At 49.7% G+C, this 19,123-nt stretch overlaps 1 protein-coding gene across 1 annotated transcript; it reads left to right on the top strand.

Annotated features, from left to right (window-relative positions):
• The first annotated feature begins 877 nt into the window (after positions 1-877).
• Positions 878-18,593, top strand: UAP1L1 (UDP-N-acetylglucosamine pyrophosphorylase 1 like 1). Its single transcript, XM_415568.8, has 9 exons — positions 878-1,176; positions 7,401-7,605; positions 9,152-9,327; positions 10,530-10,702; positions 11,733-11,929; positions 12,876-13,016; positions 14,435-14,620; positions 15,365-15,431; positions 16,119-18,593. The coding sequence occupies exons 1-9, from the start codon at positions 903-905 to the stop codon at positions 16,203-16,205; spliced, it is 1,506 nt and encodes a 501-aa protein (XP_415568.3). The 5' UTR covers positions 878-902; the 3' UTR covers positions 16,206-18,593.
• Positions 18,594-19,123: the final 530 nt, after the last annotated feature.

The raw sequence follows: 19,123 nt of genomic DNA, 5'->3' as shown, positions 1-19,123 counted from the left end.
ACGGACAGGCAGTGGAAGCGAGGATGTGTCACCTGGGCAGAGTACAGGGATGCTGTCTGGATGTCAGATAGGATCAGAAATGCCAAGGTGCAGATGGAATTGCACGTGGTGAGGGACGTTAAACTCAACAAGAAGGGATTCTACAGGTACAGAGGTGAGAAGAGACAGACCAAAGAGTACCTCTGCTAGATGGGAAAGGAGAACTGGCTGCAACAGACATAGAGAAGGCTGAGGCATCCAGTGGGTTCTTTGCCTCAGTCTTCACTGGCAGCCAAGATTCTTGTATTTCTCACATCCCTGAACCTCACATCCCAAAACCTCTAGCTAGGAACTGGGGGAGCAAATTCCCCCGCACTGTAAGGGCAGAGCAAGTCCGAGACTGACTCATGACAATGAATGTATACGAGTCTATGGGGCTGGATGACATGCATCCCAGGGCTGATGTGGTTGCTGAGCCGCTCTCCATCACATTAGAAAAGTCATGGCTGTCAGGTGAAGTCCCCAGGGACCAGAAAAAGGGGAACATCACTCCAATTTGTAAGAAAGTGAAAAAAAGAGGCCGTGTGCCGTGCTGAAATAATGCCGAGAATTTGATGCTTCGTGTGCAAATGCAAGAAGGGGTGTAATCCTTGCCAGCTTCCCGAGCACGAAGTTCCCAGCTCCTCCGCTGTCCTCGGCGGATACACGCCAACAGCCCAACGCCTTTCACTGCAACAGGCGCAGACTCCGACAGCGATATGCCCTGCAGGGCCGGGCGGGAGGCGCGGGGCTGGGAGGAGAGGGAAAGGGAGAGGAAGAGGGAGACGGAGAGGTAGCCGCAGGGCCGAGTAGGGGCAGGCAGCCGCCCGGCCCCGCCCCGCCGCCTCCCGGGTCCGCCGCGGCCGTTCGGCAGCGCTGCGAGGATGGAGCCGCCCGAGGAGGTGCGGGCGCGGCTGGAGCGGGCCGGGCAGGGCCACCTCCTGCGCTTCTGGGCCGAGCTGGACCCGGCGCAGCGCGCGGAGCTGCTGGCCGCGCTGCCGCCGGGTCTGGGAGAGCACTGCCGGCTGGCGGCGGCCTGCGCCCGGCCGCGGGAGCGCCTGGAGCGCCTGGACGGCCGCGTGGAGCCGCTGCCCGCCGCGGTCCTGGGCAGCGTCCGGCACTGCGGCCCCGCCGCGCTGCAGCGCTGGGAGGACGAAGGTGAGCGGGCGGGGGGGTATCGCCGCCGGGGGCAACGGACGCGGGGCTCGGAGGGGCCGCAGGCGGTGCCCGTCGGTGCTCATCGGCCCGGCGAAGCGTGGTCTCTAAAACCGCTGGGTTTTGGCGAGGCTGCGAGGCCGCAGCTGTTGCTGAGGTTGGCAGGAAGGTGTTGTCAGGGCGGACTCGCGAGCACAGCGCCTGCACAACGGAGTGCCGCAAATAGCGCTGTCTGCCCGTGAGGCGCCCCGCGCTGCCCGCGCGAGCCGTGCGCTGCCATCCCCGGCGCTGCTCGTGGCTGCGGTGCTCGGGTGGGTCCCGGCCGAGTCCCGGCTCTGCGCTGCTGCCGGCGGGGCGAAGCGGCGTCACGTCGGGGGAGCGGCCAGCAGCCGCCGTGACGGCTGTGCCTCTGTACCCGTGCTGACTGTCACAGCGCGTGGTGTTGATCTGCTGCGAGGGGAGGATGCCGGCGAGGCTGGCGGTGGGGTGACAGCTGTGTTGGTGTGAGGACCTGCCGGGCCCAGCCCTGAAGACGGCCGGTCGTGTCCCCAGCTCAGGACAAGGGCTGCCCAGGCGCTTGGGGCCAACGTATTTAACTTATGCTTCAAACAATTAAATGCAGCAGCAGGGACTGGAGAGGCACGGGGTCGGCAGGATGCGGAACGGCAGTGTTTACACAAATATAGACAGTGAGCATTGCTGCTGGGCCCAGAGCTGCAGCAGAGCACGCGCCGTGCTGTGGGCTGCAGCTGTGCTGAGGGCAGTGCGGTGTTAGCACGGGGCCTCTGTCCCAGGGGGAAGATGAGACTTGAGAGCAGAGTAGAGAAGTGCTGACGTGGCAGGTAGTGTAGGAGACAGGAAAGGGTCGATGAGAGGAGGGCGGATGGGCGCAGGACAGCTCTGCTCTCTGTGTCCTCTGACTTTGCGTGTGTTGCAGTTCCTGCATCACCCCTGGTGGCTGCTGAGCCGGGGCAGGCCTGGCCAGCGGATGGGCAGCTTCACCTGAGGCACAGAGACTCCGTGTGCCTGGCGAGGCCAACCCAGCCAGCCTGCCTGCATCCCTCTGCTGAGCTGCGGGGCACCGCATGGCTTGCCAAGAAACTGTTTTTGGAGTTGGCAGCTTTCCCTGCTCACCTCCTGGGACCACGAAGGGTTGGGCTGGTGGGAGAGGTGGTGCTCAGACCTGGGCTGTGTGCGGTGGGGTGCTGTGCTTCTCCCTCCCCATCATATGTGTATTACACATCTCATGTTTTCTTTCTGAGCGTGCAGCCTGTTTCTTCTCAAAGCCACGTCCCCTTTTTCTTTACAAAGTACAGCAGTGCTGTTTGATAAGTAAATCAATGCAAAACTGAAAGAAAACAAGAGAAAAACAGCTGTGGCCGAAGGAATATCCTGAAATGTGGCAACCGTCTGCACAGTCCCAGCCCGCAGCTGCCACTGAAGACGTGGGGCCGTGTGGGCAGAGGAGTAAAAATTTCCAAACGGAAACAAAAATGCAGAAATAGAAGTGATGAGGTTCCAGGGCAGAAGATCTTTTCTGATGTGTCAGACTCCTCAGATGGGGCTGAGTGGTGATGAGGCAGCTGCCCCGCTGCTGGGGCAGAGTTCTTTGGGGTCCGGCGTCGGTTCTGCCCCGTGTCTGGGCTGGCTCCTGGTTAGCAGTCACAGGCATTTGTGCCCAGGCAGGTTTTCCGGCGGTGGTGCTGACACGTCCCACCAGGCCTTTCTGCACAGAGCCTTCCACATCCGAGCAGAGTGGCAGCAGCTGTCTGGGCCCATAGCAGCCACGCAGGAGTGCCGAGGAGGGCTTGGGAGCAGACCTGTGAGGATCGTGCTTGCTGCCTCAGGCTTGATGTCAGATTGAGGAGCAATGAATTTTAGGGGTGGATTGATCTAGGTCAGAGCTGCACAGTTAATTTAACTACTTTACTAGACTAGACAGCTAGGTCCCTCGTCTTCAGCTCCAGCCCAGAGGGGGGCTGGCCCAGCTGACTTGTGCCAGTGTCAGCAGTGAGCAAGGCACAGTGTGGGGCTGGCCTTCCTTGCTGCAAGCAGTTCTCACTGGTGGGAATTCGGAACGCCCCATGTGACTGGGACTGACTGCCAGCACCCCACAAAAGTCACTTGGCCCTAAAATCCATCACCCTGATCTCTATCTAGCCTGCAGGCCGCTTCTGATTTCCACCAGGAGAGGGGGATGCAGTTCTTAAATTTCACATTGCTTTGTTTTTTACGGTCCAGTTTAATGCTGGAGCTGAGAATCAGCCCTTCTTTTAATCCCTGGGAGCAAAACCTGGTGGTGCTGACCCCCAGCAGAGTTGGCCTGGAGGCTGGTATGCGCGCATTGCCTTTCCCCAGGGTGTGCTGCAGAGCCCCGGGCAGCATTCCCTGCAGCAGTGAGTGGCATTGTCACAGGCTTTCCTCCCTCTGTGTGCCCCTGGGAGGACACAGGCTCCCAAGGTCCTTCCTTTCTAGTGAACCACTGGTGGTGTTGAGCTGGGACATGAGCAGAATGGGACCTGGTCCCAGCCAGGCCCTCATGCACGGCTTGCCAGCCGCCTTAACCAGGGGCTGCGTGTCTCTGATGCAGCCTTTCCCCCAGGGATTGGTGTCACCCCTCAGCTGAGCTCGCCCATGCTTTGTGTGTGGGCATTCGAACTCCCAGCAGCTCCCACCTGCAGCATGTCATCTTCGGGTGAGGACCCAACAGTGAGAACTGATCTCTTGTCCTTTTCCTCTTCCCCCTTTTGTGATTAAAAAGCAATTCTTAAAGGATCCAAGCAATCCAGAAGTTATTCTTGAGAACACCCAAGATATTTTTAAATAGTTAAAAAGATTAAAAAAAAAATAATCCATCTGTCATTGTCTCTGGGACATAAGTCTTAGCGCATACAGACTTGCTTTCTGGATCTTAACTACAGACGTGAAGTGGTCATGCTTTCTAGGCAGCATTATGGACGATGACATAAATCAAGCACAGATACTTTCAGATGCTGTCCTTATTTTATTTACTGTAGAATCATAACATCACAGAATTGCAGTACAGTTGGGTTGGAGGGCCTTCAAAGTCCCCATCACCACCCCTGCTGTGGGCTGGCAGTTCAGGCTGCCCAGGGCCCATCCACGGCCTCGGGCACCTCCAGGGATGGGCACCCACAGCTCTGGGCAGCAGTGCCGGCGCCTCACTGCCCTCTGAGGAAAGGACTTCCCTCTAACATGTGACCTGAATCTCACCTCCTTTAGTTGAAAGCCATTCCCCCTTGTCCTGTCACTATCAGACTGTGTAAAGAGTCTGTCTCCCTCTATGTACTGGAAGGCCACAGTGAGGTCTCCCTGCAGCCTTCTCTTCTCCAGGCTGAACACCCCCAGCTCCTCAGTCTGTCTTTGCAGGAGAGGTGCTGCAGCCTCTGAGTGTCCTCGTGGCCTCCTCTGGACCCGCTCCAACAGCCCCACGTCTTTCCTGTGCTGGGGGCCCCAGGCCTGGACGCAGTACTGCAGATGGGGCCTCACGAGGGCAGAGCAGAGGGGGACAATCCCCTCCCTGCCCGCTGCCAGCCCTCTGTGGGTGCAGCCCAGGGCGCTGGTGGCCTTCCGGGCTGTGAGCGCACACTGCTGCTCGTGTCCAGCTCTTTGTGCACCAGGACCCCCAAGTCCTTCTCTGCAGGGCTGCTCTCAAGGAGTTCTTCTCCCATTTGTATTAATATCTGGCATTACCCTGACTTAGGTGTAGCACCTCACACTTGGCCTTGTTGAACTTCATTAGGTTTACATGGACTCACCTTTCATGTCTGTCCAGGTCCCTCTGGATGGCATCCGTTCCTTCTGTTATATCAGCTGCACTCAGCCTTGTGTCATCTGCAAACTGCAGAGGGTGCACTCAATCCCGCTGTCTGTGTCATTGATCAAGATGTTGAAGAGCACTGATCCCAATATGGACCCCCAGGGGACACCACTCATTACTGGCCTCCACCTGGACATAGAGCCGCTGACCACAACCGTCTGGCTGCGACCATCCAACCCATTCCTTATCCACCAAATAGTCCATCTCTCTCCAATTTAGACATAAAGATACCTGCCCTCTGTAAGGACAAACACTAACGTATTCTCAGTCTTGGAGTGCAGAGAAGCCCTATGTGGGACAGAGGCTGTGAGCCCACACTGCAGCTGCTCTGTGACTTGGTGTGCGTCCCGGAGAGGCAGCAATGTACACAGCTGCTGCAGCTGTGAATGAGCCAGGCACTTCTTGTATCCAGAGAAGCAAATCACCTGCGTGGTGATGTACGTATTCACTGTCTGCTGTGAAGGCCTTATGCTGCAGTTCTGTGGCACTTGTGCAGCTGTGACTGGCTGTGTCCTGCTGCTGCTCTGAGCACTGCTCGGTTTCTGGGCCCACGGCCATCTGCTGTTGGGTTTTTAATGTGGTTGGCCATCACTGGAGAGCAATTCATTCAGTGCAGTCCTTGATCACGGGTGTGACAACAAGCCTGCTTTTTGCTGGTGGTAATGGCTGAGGGCTGTTCTTTGCTTGGACACCACTATTTATCTTGCTTTATGAGAGGCTTATCATTACTGTGGAGAGGCTGAGTCAAGTTTGTCCAGGGATAAATTGACAACACACGAGGCTTCTGCTTGCAAAGTGGCAGCTAGCTGTGCTGCTGGAGCTCAGCAGAACCATAACGGTTGTTTTCCCACTTCTTGGGATACAGCACGGGGAGACAACAAGCAGAATGTGTGCAGCTGCATTTCACTCATGGTAACACTTGCTGCTTCAGCTACAGGGCTGACTTTCCATTCCCTGCCACCACCGTGATCCATACTGAGCTTTGGAGTTTAGCTTTGGTTCCTAACCACAGTTGGTAACTTTCTCATCCCTGCCGACCCCTGAACTGGTGTTTAATCGCTCACCCCTCCATCCTTGCGGGTTGGTGTGTAGCTTTGCTGGTACAACAGGGGCTGTGTGGAGCTCCTGGTCTGGCAGCCAGTGCAAACGGTGTGCCAAGCACTCAGCTGCGGCTGGTAGCAAAACATAGTGGCAAAGCTAATACCTGAGAGCTGCTGCAGTGGGCTTTGTTACGTCTTCTGCAGTAGGGAGTTCAGTAAAGGTTCAGTGGAACCATTAATTGTTTGGGCTTTGTTGCATAAATTTGTGCTTCTTTTGCTTTCATGGCTGCTACAGAACTTGGATTTTGGGGCTTTGCTGTAGTAGAGCTGTGTCTCAATGTACAGCTCTCACAGTACTGTTGTCTGTGCCTTTTTAATTTGAAGTTTCAACCATTCAGGCTTTCCTGTCTAGCCAAGAACCTCCTGAACCTTTGAAACCCCTAGACCAAGGTGCAGGTTTCCCCCTAGAAAGCTCTCCTAATCCCACCTGAAGCCAAAGGTTGGGCTACAGATCTCTAGAGGTCCCTTCCAACCGATGTTTTGTGATCCTGTGAATTCAAAGTCCTTCTCTGCAGCAAAGTGATGGCAGTGCTGTGTCATTGGCTTCCTTCAGGCTGCCTGACCCAGCATGGTGACCTACAGGGAGACAGAATATGGAGGCAGAAACATGGTCCTACCACTGTGGTGGGAGTCGTCAGTATTATTACAGTGACAGAGGTGACTTACGTCTGTGTTTTTACTGCTGAAAGCTAGATCTTAAAACAGAATTAAAACCAAGACAGGTTTTTACAGCAGCAGTTGGTTTTTTTCCTTCTTACTGCTCATTTAAACAGATTATTATTTAAATGTGAGCATAAAAATAATGATTCTGATTTCTTTCTAATGCAGTGTTTTTGGTCCCTATGTCTGAGTCCGAGTGTTGAAAGACGTCCCTGTTTTGAACAGGAGTGCCCCAGCCCTAAGGCAGCTCAGCAGGGCTTCATCTGAGTCTTGAAAACCCCAAGGGATGGTTGCCCCCACTTCTCTGCATGTCTTTTCCAGGGATGCACAACTTTCCCAGTAAATCATTTCTGTTCTAATGTCCAGTGTGAACATGCTAAGCTGCACTCACAGCTGTTTCCTGTTGTTACACCATCTGCTGCTTCAGATAAGGAAACGTGTATCAGAGAGGTGATTTGTTTCAATATGGCATACAGCACCATTTTGCTCTCTGAACTACCAGCAGTTGGCAAGGAACAGCTTCTGGCTGTTGCCTGAGCTCTGTAGAAAGGCTCAGGGGAAGGGCACAGGATGTGGACTGTCCTTGTGATTCTCATGTTCTCTTTGGCTTCTTTCTCCTGTCCAAGGTTTGCACCAGATCTCACAGAACAAAGTGGCAGTGCTGCTGCTGGCTGGAGGACAAGGAACCCGCCTGGGAGTGAGCTACCCCAAGGGCATGTACAATGTGGGACTGCCCAGTGGCAAAACCTTGTATCAGATCCAAGCAGAAAGGATCCGCAAAGTGGAGCAGCTCGCTGGCCAGAGGCACCACTGCAAGTGTACCATCCCCTGGTAGGTGGGCTGAAGCCATGGACTCGCTGTGTGGGGGTCTTTGCTTTACAGTCTTGCCTGTCTTGTCTTCTCGAAGTGCCTTGACAGGTGCCATGCAGAGACATGCCAGGGGAGAGCTTTGGCAGCGTGTGAGATCCCAGCAGCTGGAAGAGGTGTGCAGGGGTGGGCCGTGACGCCATCACTGCCTGCAGTGAGCACTGCCCTGGAGAGTCACTGACCACCGTACTGTGTCTGTGTTTCAAGTGCAGACCTTACGATGCAGTAAACAGCACTTTTCAGTGCCCATTTCAGATCCTTTGTTTGAGATATGTACGTTTGTGCTGTACTTTCTCAGGTTCCTCTCTGGAGTGAGAAATCACACCATACTGAGACTGTGTGTGTGTATCTTCAGGCACAGTATAAAACTCTTCCCTTCCTCAATAGTAAATGCTTGCTGTGCTCCATTTTTAGGCTCCCTCCTGCTGTTGTTGTTTGCAGCTGTCTGCCTTCTCTCCTGGCTGCAAGTTGCTTTCAAAAGCCTCCAGGCTTCCACAGAGCCTAGCTCTGCAAGGTGCAGAACGTCAGTTCCCTCTGGGATGGGGTGGGTGAGAGGGAGAAAGGCACTGCTGTGTGGCTCTGGGAATGTTCTCTGCCCGGTGCTCACCCTTACCCTATAAAGAGATACCATTACAAAATCCCTGTCTGGCCTGGGGCAGGGTGTGGGAAGGATGAAGGAGCATATATGTCTCAGGTCTTCAGGATGGCACATTGTTTTACAAGCAGGAGACTGAAAGTGATTCAACTCGAGGTTGTATGTTTCTTTCTAAAGCTATATCTACATGACCTGAATTGCAAATGTATCCATCCCTGGTGCTGCTGGAACCATCAGCAACATCTGCTGATAGTGTTTACAATTTACCTCCCGTGGGTTGAAGAGACAGCTGGCTGCTGCAAATACGTAAATTTGTATTAATATGTAAAATCAGTGTGTGTATGAGGTCTAGGCTCTCCTGTGCAGACTATGGATACTCTGTTGTGCTAGTAGAGGGCCACATACACCTATACCAAATTGTGAAGTGCTTGACAGGTACGTGATGCTCTGCTCTGCACTGGTGCAGCTTCTCCTGGAGCACTGTGTGCAGGGTTGAGTGCCACAGCATAAAGGCATAAAACTACTGGTGGGCTACAGAGATGGGAGAGGGTCTAGAAGGGAAGATGTATGAGGAGAAGCTGAGGTCCCTTGGTTTTGATTTGAAACTGAAGTGAATGAACCTTTTGTGCCATTCTTTGCACTCTTGGAGCTGACTTGTATTTGCAGATGTTATACACGTTTAGAGAAGTGCTTTTCTGTCCTGGCTGGAGCTAAGCCTGTGGGTAGGATTGCTTTTGAGTCCTTTTGCACAGCCTTCCTGCGGGATGGGTTCTGGAGAAGTGGCATGTAGCTGAGCAGCAGAACTCAACATACCCCACTGTCTCTTGTTTAACATCCTAAGGTTTCCTCCCTTCCATGTCCCACGTGTAGTTTGTTCTTTTTCTTGTTCCTTGCTCTGCACCTGCTCCTACCCAGGTACATCATGACAAGTGAGTTCACGCTGGGGCCAACAGAGGAGTTCTTTGTAAAACACAGCTACTTCAACCTGGATAAAGCCAATGTAATCATGTTTGAACAGAGGATGCTGCCAGCTGTCACCTTTGATGGGAAGGCCATCTTGGAGGAGAAGGGGAAAATTGCTATGGCTCCAGGTACCTTGCTGTTTGCCCTTATTTGGTGCAGTAACCTGTGCTGAAAATTACTGTTAGCCATCCTTGGCACACAGGAGCAGCCTTGGGAGGTCAGTGTCAGTGCCTCTAGTTAGCATGGGTGAGTTCCATTAGATGTTTTGGGATGGTAATCAAGAACGTAGCAACCTCTGTTTAGTTCTTGCTGGAGTTTTGTCCACATTGCCTGTTTTTTTTTTTTTTTAATAAAAGTTTGGGAATATTGTCAGGATTAGGAAGAGTGGGACTGCTGTGGTTTTGGACCAGCCTGCGTTCAAGGGAAGAGGCCCCAGGATGCTGTCCCTGGGGTGCTGCTTCCCCGGATGGAGCTGTCAGTAGAGCAGCTCCTTTCCCTTCACTGCACCAGCTCGGAGCTGCTGGCTGCTCAGAAGTGATGCTGTCAGGGTGTGGAGAAAACCCACCTGGCTGAAGGTTCCTTTTCAGGGCTGATAGTGAGAAATGGGGGAAAAAGCAGCACGGAGTAAGAAGACAAACTCTTTCCAAAATGATTGAAATGTTTCATGTTGAAAAGTTCTCCTTTTCTCGGGACCTGGATATGGCAGGAGACTCGGTGGGGGCAGTCCTTCTGGGGCTGTGTTGCAGTACTGTGACTTTTGAGGCTGCAGAATGGTTCTTCAGAGCAGACAGGAGTGTTAAAGGGGTGACCACAAAAGGGCGATTTGTGATAAACAGATGTGCAAATGGAGTTCCAGCCTTTGAAAGGGCACTGGGTCGTTGCAAGGGGGGCAAATTACACAGAGGATAATACTGACTTCAGTCTTTTTTTCTCCAGGTTGAGTTTTAAATGTGCTTTCGCACTGCACTGGAAGAGAAGAAATGTTATAGCCTTTTCCCACCCACTACAGTGTTTTGCCCTTCAGTGTTTTTCCTCTGAGGGTCTTAACAACACTTCCAACTTTTGTAATGCTTTCCTGTGAGGCTGATACCAGTAGCCCTGCTTTGCAGATGAGGGAACTGGGCTTGGGGGGGACAGCCTTGTCTGAACTGAGCCTGCGTCAGAGCTGGAAGTGAAACCCACTGGCACTGACTCTTGGCTAGAAAACATTTCCTGCTTTGCTATTCAGGAAAATCTGTTCAGTACTTTTAGCCTTTGCTCTGCTGGTCACAAAATAAGCCTTGCGAAGTCACTAATTAACCAGGGCCTCCTCTTTTCTCCTACGTTATAGATGGCAATGGTGGCTTATATCGTGCTTTGGTGGATAATAAGATCTTGGATGACATGAAGCAGCGTGGTATCCAGTATGTCCACGTGTACTGTGTAGACAACATTCTTGTCAAAATGGCAGATCCAGTCTTCATAGGCTTCTGTGTTGCCAAAGGAGCAGATTGTGGTGCCAAGGTGAGGTGGTGCTAATGCTGGGCTGATTGCCCACAGAGATAAGACCTTAGGGGGTGAGCAGAGTTGAGACCTCAGGGTGAGCTTTGATGTGTTCAGATGTCTGCCTAATGACGGCTTGCTCGGAGCAGACTTAGACGTGGCAGTCTGAAATGCCTGTTTTGAACTCACAGTCCCCTTCCTGGAAGGGTACTTGTAGGACTCCCTTCTGTCTTTCCAGAGTGGAATAGGAAACAGACTTAGAAACATAGAATCACAGAATTGTTAAGATTGGAAAAGATCTCCAAGATCATCCAGTCCAGCCGTCCACCTACCACCCCCACCTGTTTCCCCACTAAACCACATCCCTTAGTACAACATCTAAATATTTCTTGTACACCTTCAGGGATGGTGACTCCATCACCACCCTGGGCATCCTGTTCCAATACCTGACACTCTTTCAGAGAAGAAATGTTTCCTAGTATTCAACCTGAACCTCCCCTATTGCAAATTGAGTCCATTCCCTCTCGTCCTGTCACTGTTACCTGGGAGGAAAGGCTGACCCCCACCTCTCCACAGCCTCCATTCAGGAACTGTGGAGAACCATAAGGTCTGCCCTGAGCTCCTCTTCTCCACACTGACCCATCCCAGCTCCCTCAGCTGCTCCCCATCACACCTGTGCTCCAGACCCCTCACAGCTCCATGCCCATCTCTGGACACGCTCCAGGGCCTCCACGTCTGCACTGCAGTGAGGGCCCAGCACTGAGCACAGCACTGAGGTGCGGCCCCACCAGTGCCGTACAGAGGGACGATCCCCTCCTGCTCCTGCTGGCTGCACTGCTGCTGACACAAGCCAGGATGCCGTGGGCCTTCTTGGCCACCTGGGCGCACTGCTGGCTCGTGTTCAGCGTGGACCCCGTGTCCATTTCTTCCACTCAGTCTTCCAGCCACTCTGTGTACAGCAATGTCTTGTAGGCCAATTTGTGCGTGGAAGTTTGAATATTGTTGGCATTTTCTTCCTCCTTGTGATAAGCCCTCTGTCCTGTGGCTGCAGGTGGTGGAGAAGGCCTACCCCACAGAGCCTATTGGGGTGGTGTGCCGTGTGGATGGGGTCTCTCATGTGGTGGTGGAGTACAGTGAGATCAGCCCAGAGACTGCGCAGCAGCGAAGACCTGATGGGGGGCTGATGTACAGCGTTGGCAATATCTGCAACCATTTCTTCACTGTTGAGTTTCTGCAGACAGTGGCCCAGTAAGTTCCAGCAGAACTGCCAGGCAGCTGTGCACAGTGGATGTTCCCATTTCCCGTGTTGTAGTTACGGATACTTCGTACTCTGCTCTTCACCTCCTCTCTCCTCCAGAAAGTCCCAAACAGCTGTGTCTGCTGCTGGTCACCCCGGCATGCTCTTTATGCCTTATCCAACAGAGAGTTTGCGTGCTGTGCTGTAGCTCAATCACCTGGGATAAACCAGTGCTTTGACCTTCCTGGGCCTGCAGGGATGAGCAGCCACATGGGCTGCATCACTGACCATACCACTCACTTTGAGGATTTTCGATTGTCAGCCATGCTGTATCCCTTTGGACAATTGGATGGGGGTGTGGGTGAGGCTGGCAGAGGACTGGACCTTGGAATTGGGAAACAGGAATGTGATACTGGGCATTCACTGAGCAGCTTTCTTCCCTTAGTTTTGGTTCTGACCCTGGACTGGAGGTACTCTTTTCTTGTGGGGTTTGTTGCTGTGCGAAGATAAGAAACTGATGTAGTCTAAAGGTGTGGGGACAGTTAAAGGAGACCTAATTTCATTTCTGTCTAGTGCTGAGGCAGACGGTATTCCAGAAGAGCTTGATCTGTTTGTGTGAAGGATCTGCTCTGCTCCACTTTCGTCCTGGTCAAATAACAATTCGGGTTACCTTTTTTCCCTCTGCCTGTGATTGCAGCTATGCACACGGAGTGCACCTTTTGCTTTACCCTATAATGTCACGCTGTGCATTAGGAGTGGAGCGCCCCGGCTGCCTGCCATGCAGGTGTCTGGGCTGCTTTGCTCAGTGAAGTGTTTCCTGGATGTGACTTCAGGTCAACATCCACAACAGTTGAGATATGACCTGGAGTAGTAATAAACCGTCTGCTTCCCAGAAATGTACTTCTTTCCTCAGAGTGGGCATGAAGTAAATGAACTTGTTTGTCCTCCTTTTTGCAGAAAACACGAGTCCCAGCTGAAGCACCACGTGGCCATAAAGAAGGTGCCTTACATTGATGAGGAGGGAAATCTGGTAAAACCACTAAAACCGAATGGAATAAAGCTGGAGAAGTTTGTGTTTGATGTGTTCCAGTTCTCTAAGTTAGTGGCAGAAGTGCTCTTTTTTTCCCCCTTTTCAATGTTTGTTTGAATGACTGTAAGTTGTAGAAGACCTTGACAGATTGTGTGTAGTTTGTGTTAGAGAGACTGTTGGATCTGCCACGCTGCAGTATGGCAGTAGCTCTGCAGGCACTGACAGTGCGTTCACTGAGTCTTTGTGTGCAGAGCTGGCTTGCTCTGACTGTTCTTTGGGAAGTGTTCATTTTGCTGAGGATGATTTGGTTGGCCCTCCCTCTGCTGGCCCTATGGAAGAAAGAAGGCAGGAAACAGAAAGCATAGTGGGCATTTGATACAAGAGCATGTTGGAATGTTCAGATTCTCAGAAATTGGGCCTTTCGTAATTGTGGCTTCCATGACAACTGCAGCTTTTGTTGGGTTTGAGGTGCATGAGGAGCTGAGACCGGTTCACACCCTTTGTGTTCAGAGAACAGGCTGCTGGAGCCCCCTGGGGATAGGTTGCTGTCAGAGCTGTAAACGTTGCTTTGCCAAGCTCTAAGGCACAGCAGAGATAGCTGTATCAAAGTACTCCGTGTTCAGTGAATGTGGACTTTTAATAATTTAGGAATTTACCATAAGTTTATGAATCCTCTTTTCCAAAGCCTAGAATTCAGCAACAAAGATTCTGCTCTAGGCTGAAATTAACAACAACAACAAAGAGACCTGAGGGAAACTGAAATATCTCGTTTGGAGACAGCGTTTTTGTTTTAAGAAGATTTACTGTAGGTGAAGGAAATGAGGTTTCCCTGACTGATGCAATCTGTAAGGAAATATACTTGAAAGCAAAGTCAGTCTGGTGGAAATATTGCAGAGCTATGGATTTTGAAACAACTGCAAGCAGTTTCTTCATGGTTTTTTTTTTTTTTTTCCATTTCATGTACTTTTTTGATAATATGGAAAAAATTACTTGGCAGATGCTCTTCATGTGTGAAGTACAGAAACATGGAGGCGCTGCTGTGGTTTTATTTGCGTTCCCTTTTCTGGTAAACTTGTGTACATACATCTGACTGTATGTCCTCCCGTATTGCTTACTCATACCTGGAAACTGCTGTCCTGAGTCACTCCTTGCCCTCAGGCTCCCACGCTAAGCGACTGTTTCTTTGAGCCAGGGGTGCAGTGCTCTGCTATGAGTAGCACAGCGCAGCCATGTACCTGAGCTTTAGGCATTGCACCTCATTCTGTTTTTCTGTCATACAACCCTGGTTCTTATTCACTCCTCAGATGGGAGGTGGACTTTCCTTAGCTTTCCTTAGCTTGACTCTGCCCCAGGCTGTGTACATCACTGCTCTTTAAAATATATATGAGCACTTCCCCATGAAAGTTGGTTTTGCATCTTTTTTGTGAACAAAGCTGATGGCTAGCTTTGTTTTTCGTTATTCTTGTTTTCTCCCCTTTGCTGATAGGAATTTTGTGGCATTTGAAGTTTTGAGAGAAGAGGAATTCTCGCCATTGAAAAATGCAGACACAGCTGAGACAGACAACCCTACCACTGCTCGGCAGTCCCTCCTGGCCCAGCACTACCGCTGGGCTCTCAAGGCTGGGGCCAGATTTCTGGATGAAGATGGCTGCAGGATACCAGAGAAGCTCAGGTGTGAACCTCAGTGATGTTCTCTGCAGCTTCTTTGCCCGTGGCTTCCCAAGCCTGATGGCTGGCTGGTGGCGTGCACGCTGTGCTCTACAAAACAGAGCATTTGTCCAATCACTTGTATGAGTTCTGTTCACCTGGCCTTTTCCAAACATCCTCTTACATCTGCTACTGCTCCATTAGTGTTGTGAGTACTTCAGACACTAATGCACAGTACCCTTTGCTTTTACTCTGGCAGAGATTCCTGCCTTGGGGGTCACAAGTCGGCTCCTCCTATAGCAACTTCAACACAATAAGACAACTGCCTTAGATAGAAGCAGACTTTTCTGTCACTCAGGGTGTAACCAGCCCAAGGAGCTGTAATTTGTAGTCATCCTTGCCTCTTCTGATTATGGTCCCAGTTTTTAAAGCCCAGCAAGAGTCTCAGATGTACAGCAATTACCAGTTCAGATACTTCCTACAGCTATGTAAAGCTACTTTTACTACATGGGACAATTACTTCATCAACTGACAGTTTAATAAACCCAGAAGTTGTTTGTTTTATTTGAAAAGCACCTTTTAAAATGTCATGTAATTGTTTTGATGAGAACCTGCTAATTCCCTTTTATAGTTTATATTCAAGTGATACCTGATGCATGTGAATGTAACAAACGTATCCTTCTGGATGTCTGACTCTTGACAAACCTTCAGAGACAACACACTGTTCTGTAAGCATAGCAAGAAGTTAACCCAGTGTTCTCTTGTTCAGTCTTTCAGGAACCGAAGATCCTCCGGCTGTGTGTGAGATTTCTCCATTAGTATCTTACTTTGGAGAGGTGAGAATAATTATCTGTGGTGGTAAAACTTTTAAGAGTATGCAGGAATACATCTGATTTCTTTACAGAAATGAGATTTCTTTAGCCTGTGCTTCCTCAGAAGTGATAAGGTAAAGGGAGCTAGGATTTGTGTTATATTTGTAGTTCCACTCTGGCTCATTCTTGAGCGGTTTGCTTGGCCTTCACGTATCTCGGTTTCAGCAGTTTCTAAAATGAGAGATGTAACGAGGTGGTGAAGTTTCGTTAGGACTCATTTGTACGTTGAGATCCACTGAATGAATACCTTTACATCTTCGCTAAGTTCCTGCCTGCAGGTAGCTGGCTCACCACAGGTGGTGCCTTATAAGAATCAAACAAAGGTGAGAGACAACGTGACTTTCTTTGCTAGGATTGTTCCAGTATGAGTTCAGGACACACCTGCCCTGTGCCTCACCCTCCTCAGCAGGGCTTGTTCCTGAGCTCCACTGTTTTACAGTTCATCTATGCTTCTCCTTCACAAACTCTGGTCATATGGCTGAAGTGCTTTCTGCTCTCACTGGGGAACAGTTGCTGTTGTCTGTCCTTTGTGTGGCCCTTTACCTTTGGGAGTCAGTCATTCTTTGTACACGTTACAGAGACTTTGAAGCAGTACACATGACCAATCTGATGTGTTTACAGCCTAACCTTACGATTTTCACGCGTTCTCAGGGTCTGGAGGCGTACATGAAGAACAAAGACTTCTGTTCTCCCTTTATACTCGACGAAGACAAAGCAGAAATGCTAAGAAGTTGTTGAAGAGGAGGGAGGACTTCTCCCCCTCAAATCAGATACGTGTCTGTCAGAGCCATTGTAAGAACTGACCCCCCTACTAAAATGTCATATGAAGTGCCTTATGAAAACTTGCTTTGCAGTGCCATGTTGATGCCAAATCCTTGCAGCAGTTATATATACACATCTGTGCCCACTCACCAGATCTGTTTGGTGACTTTGAAGTCTGAGCCTTTTACCTCAGTCTGTTCTGTAGACAGTGATATGAATGATGATTAATACTTCCCAGGTACCAGACAGATTTTATATTTCCTTTCTCTAGTGCATACAAATATATAACAGAGCCAGCTGGAATCTAATCAATCAGTTTTGCGTTCATGAAGATTAGATCTCTGCAGTGCCTTTTTTGGTAGCTTGTTTGTGCTGGGTTTTTTTTTTTTTTTTTTTTTTTTTTTTTTTTGGTATGTTTGCTTGTTTGTTTTAAACTGTGCAGAGCTGAAGAAAAATCATTGTGATGCCCCAGTCTGGAATGACTTTGTGTACAGGACTCTTTCTGTCCAAAGATCCATCTTTTCTGTAATCCTCTGCTTGTCAGGAGATGCAGTTCAGCATTCATATCCTCTAATCAGTGTGTATGGAGGAGTGTGCTGCAGTTGGGGTCTTTCTGTGTGTAAGTTTTACTGGAGATGTGGGCTCTCCAGCAGGCGAGACTGGCTTGCACAAGTAGGCTCAGTGGTGGCATTCCAAGAAAACTAAGTAAATACACAGCTCAGACTGATTGCTTTTTACTGCTGCAGTGACCTGCAGTGGGGAAGGAGGACACAGAAAAAGGCTGAGAACTGTTTTCACAGCAGCCTTCTCTTCTTCTCTTATGACAATCATTTATATTGCGTGACATTTTTCTGTTTGATACATATAACATCCCTCAGGGAGGGACTCCTGTGAAGTGACTGAAGGTGACGGTGACAGGAGGAACAAGCTGTGATGGTAGAATTTGAGGCTTAATCCCAACGTAAGCAATGTACATAGTAAAATGCCTCAGCTTCTACAATTTCTGGCCAAGTGGTTTTCCAGCACTTTTTCAGTTAAGTAATTCTTTAGGTGCCTTCCTTTTAGCATAGATTACTGACTATGATATATTAGCTAACTAAGGAAGGTAATTTGCAGAATCTCAGTAGCACAGAAGCTCAGCCCTGGCTGAGGGGTCACAGGGTGGCCATGCCTGCCCCAGCAGATCCTACACACCAAAGTCATTTCACACCTCAGGAGGACTCTTCAGGTGCATTGCTGAGTGGGGTTGGGTTGATGAGGACACTCTGCATTTCTCCCAGTCAGCTGTAAGGAAGGTATTGAATTATAGAATAAAGGAATCATAGAATGGCCTGGGTTGAAAAGGACCACAGTGATCTTCCAGTTCCAACCCCCTGCTATGTGCAGGGTCGCCAACCAGCAGACCGGGCTGCCCAGAGCCACATCCAGCCTGGCCTTGAATGCCTCCAGGGATGGGGCATCCACACCTCCTTGGGCAACCTGTTCAGTGCGTCACCACCCTCTGGGGGAAAAACTTCCTCCTAATATCCAACCTAAACCTCCTTTGTCTCAGTTTAAACTATTCCCCATTGTCGTATTGCCATCCACCCTCGTAAACAGTCGTACCCCCTCCTGTTTATACTCTCCCTTCAAGTATTGGAAGGGGAGAAGTTTCAGATGAGGCATTTCATGTCTCTGCTTCTATTATAGAATTGTCAATGCTGATATTAAGCATTAATCTTTTACATAATTGAATTTCTGAACTTCTTCCTGTGAAGGTGTATTCAGAATGTTGGAGAAAATAAAAATAGCTTTGAGAGCAGCTATCATTTATAAGTAGGCTTATAGAGAAACCATCTAGATGCCAATGGAAGAATTTAAAGATACAAAGCGTATCTGCATGTACACGAGTAATTAGCCTTTTGTATGTGCAGACCATATAACTACAGTTCTGATTACCTCTTGCTGTGTGTGCAATCAGTATTTTTAGTATAAATTAAGCATTTGTCTTTGACGCTCAGTTCTGTATTTTTTATTGTGCATTTTTTTATGGGCCATTTCCATTCCTGTCAGTCGAGTTTTGCATCCAAGAACTGATTGCATTGTATCTTTGAGAGCATTGCTCGTCAGTTCAGGCCCGCATTGTTTTAAATAGCACTGTGCTATAGAGAAATAATATTCTTCTGTTCTTTCTAAAATGCTTTTTGAAACTGAATTACAGTTCATTTTCTGTCTGCTTTAATCACATGAACACTGAACTGCTGATATGTTTTAGAGATTGTTTTTGAGGAGAGGAATTAGGATGCGGAATGCCTTGTGTGTTTTGTTTTGTTTCTAGAAATTTTTGGACAATTAAGCATTTTGATAATAAAGATGTTACTGTGATTTATATGTGTCCGTCTGTCTTCCTTGGTTGTGAGGAAATGCAGGTGGTTTTGTCCCTGCACACCGCTGTGCTGTCACGCAGCTGCTTGACACTGACATGGCACCACTGGCAGCACAGCTGGAGGCTGCAGTGGCCATGTCTGATGTGCAGCAGGGTTATGTGGAACTCAACAAATACCTGAAGAGGTTTGACACTGTGGGACGTGTTTTCCTATCAGACAGCTAACAGAACACTATTCTCCCCCCAGAATAGTTTTTCTGCAATTATAGGCTGTCCTCTCTTCGGGGGTCTTAGTGCTGAACCCAGCAAAGGTCCAAAGCAGATGTTCTTTCTCCTTTACCTATTTAATTCCACATTTTTCTCTTGACACCCATATGAAGGTTGCTGTTGCTGGAGTTTTTTAATGCTTTTTTAAGCTATGTGAATTGGTAATTTGCTATGGTAGGAAAATGAATACTAAAATGTGAATGCATGCATCAGGGTTCTGTTGAATTATTTCTCTGCCTGTTTGTGCAGTGTTGATATTTAC

This window comes from Gallus gallus, chromosome 17 (genome assembly GCF_016699485.2).
Source record: "Gallus gallus isolate bGalGal1 chromosome 17, bGalGal1.mat.broiler.GRCg7b, whole genome shotgun sequence".
NCBI lineage: Eukaryota > Metazoa > Chordata > Aves > Galliformes > Phasianidae > Gallus > Gallus gallus.
Note: the sequence above shows the minus strand (reverse complement) of the source record. Positions and strands in the feature narration are given on the sequence as shown.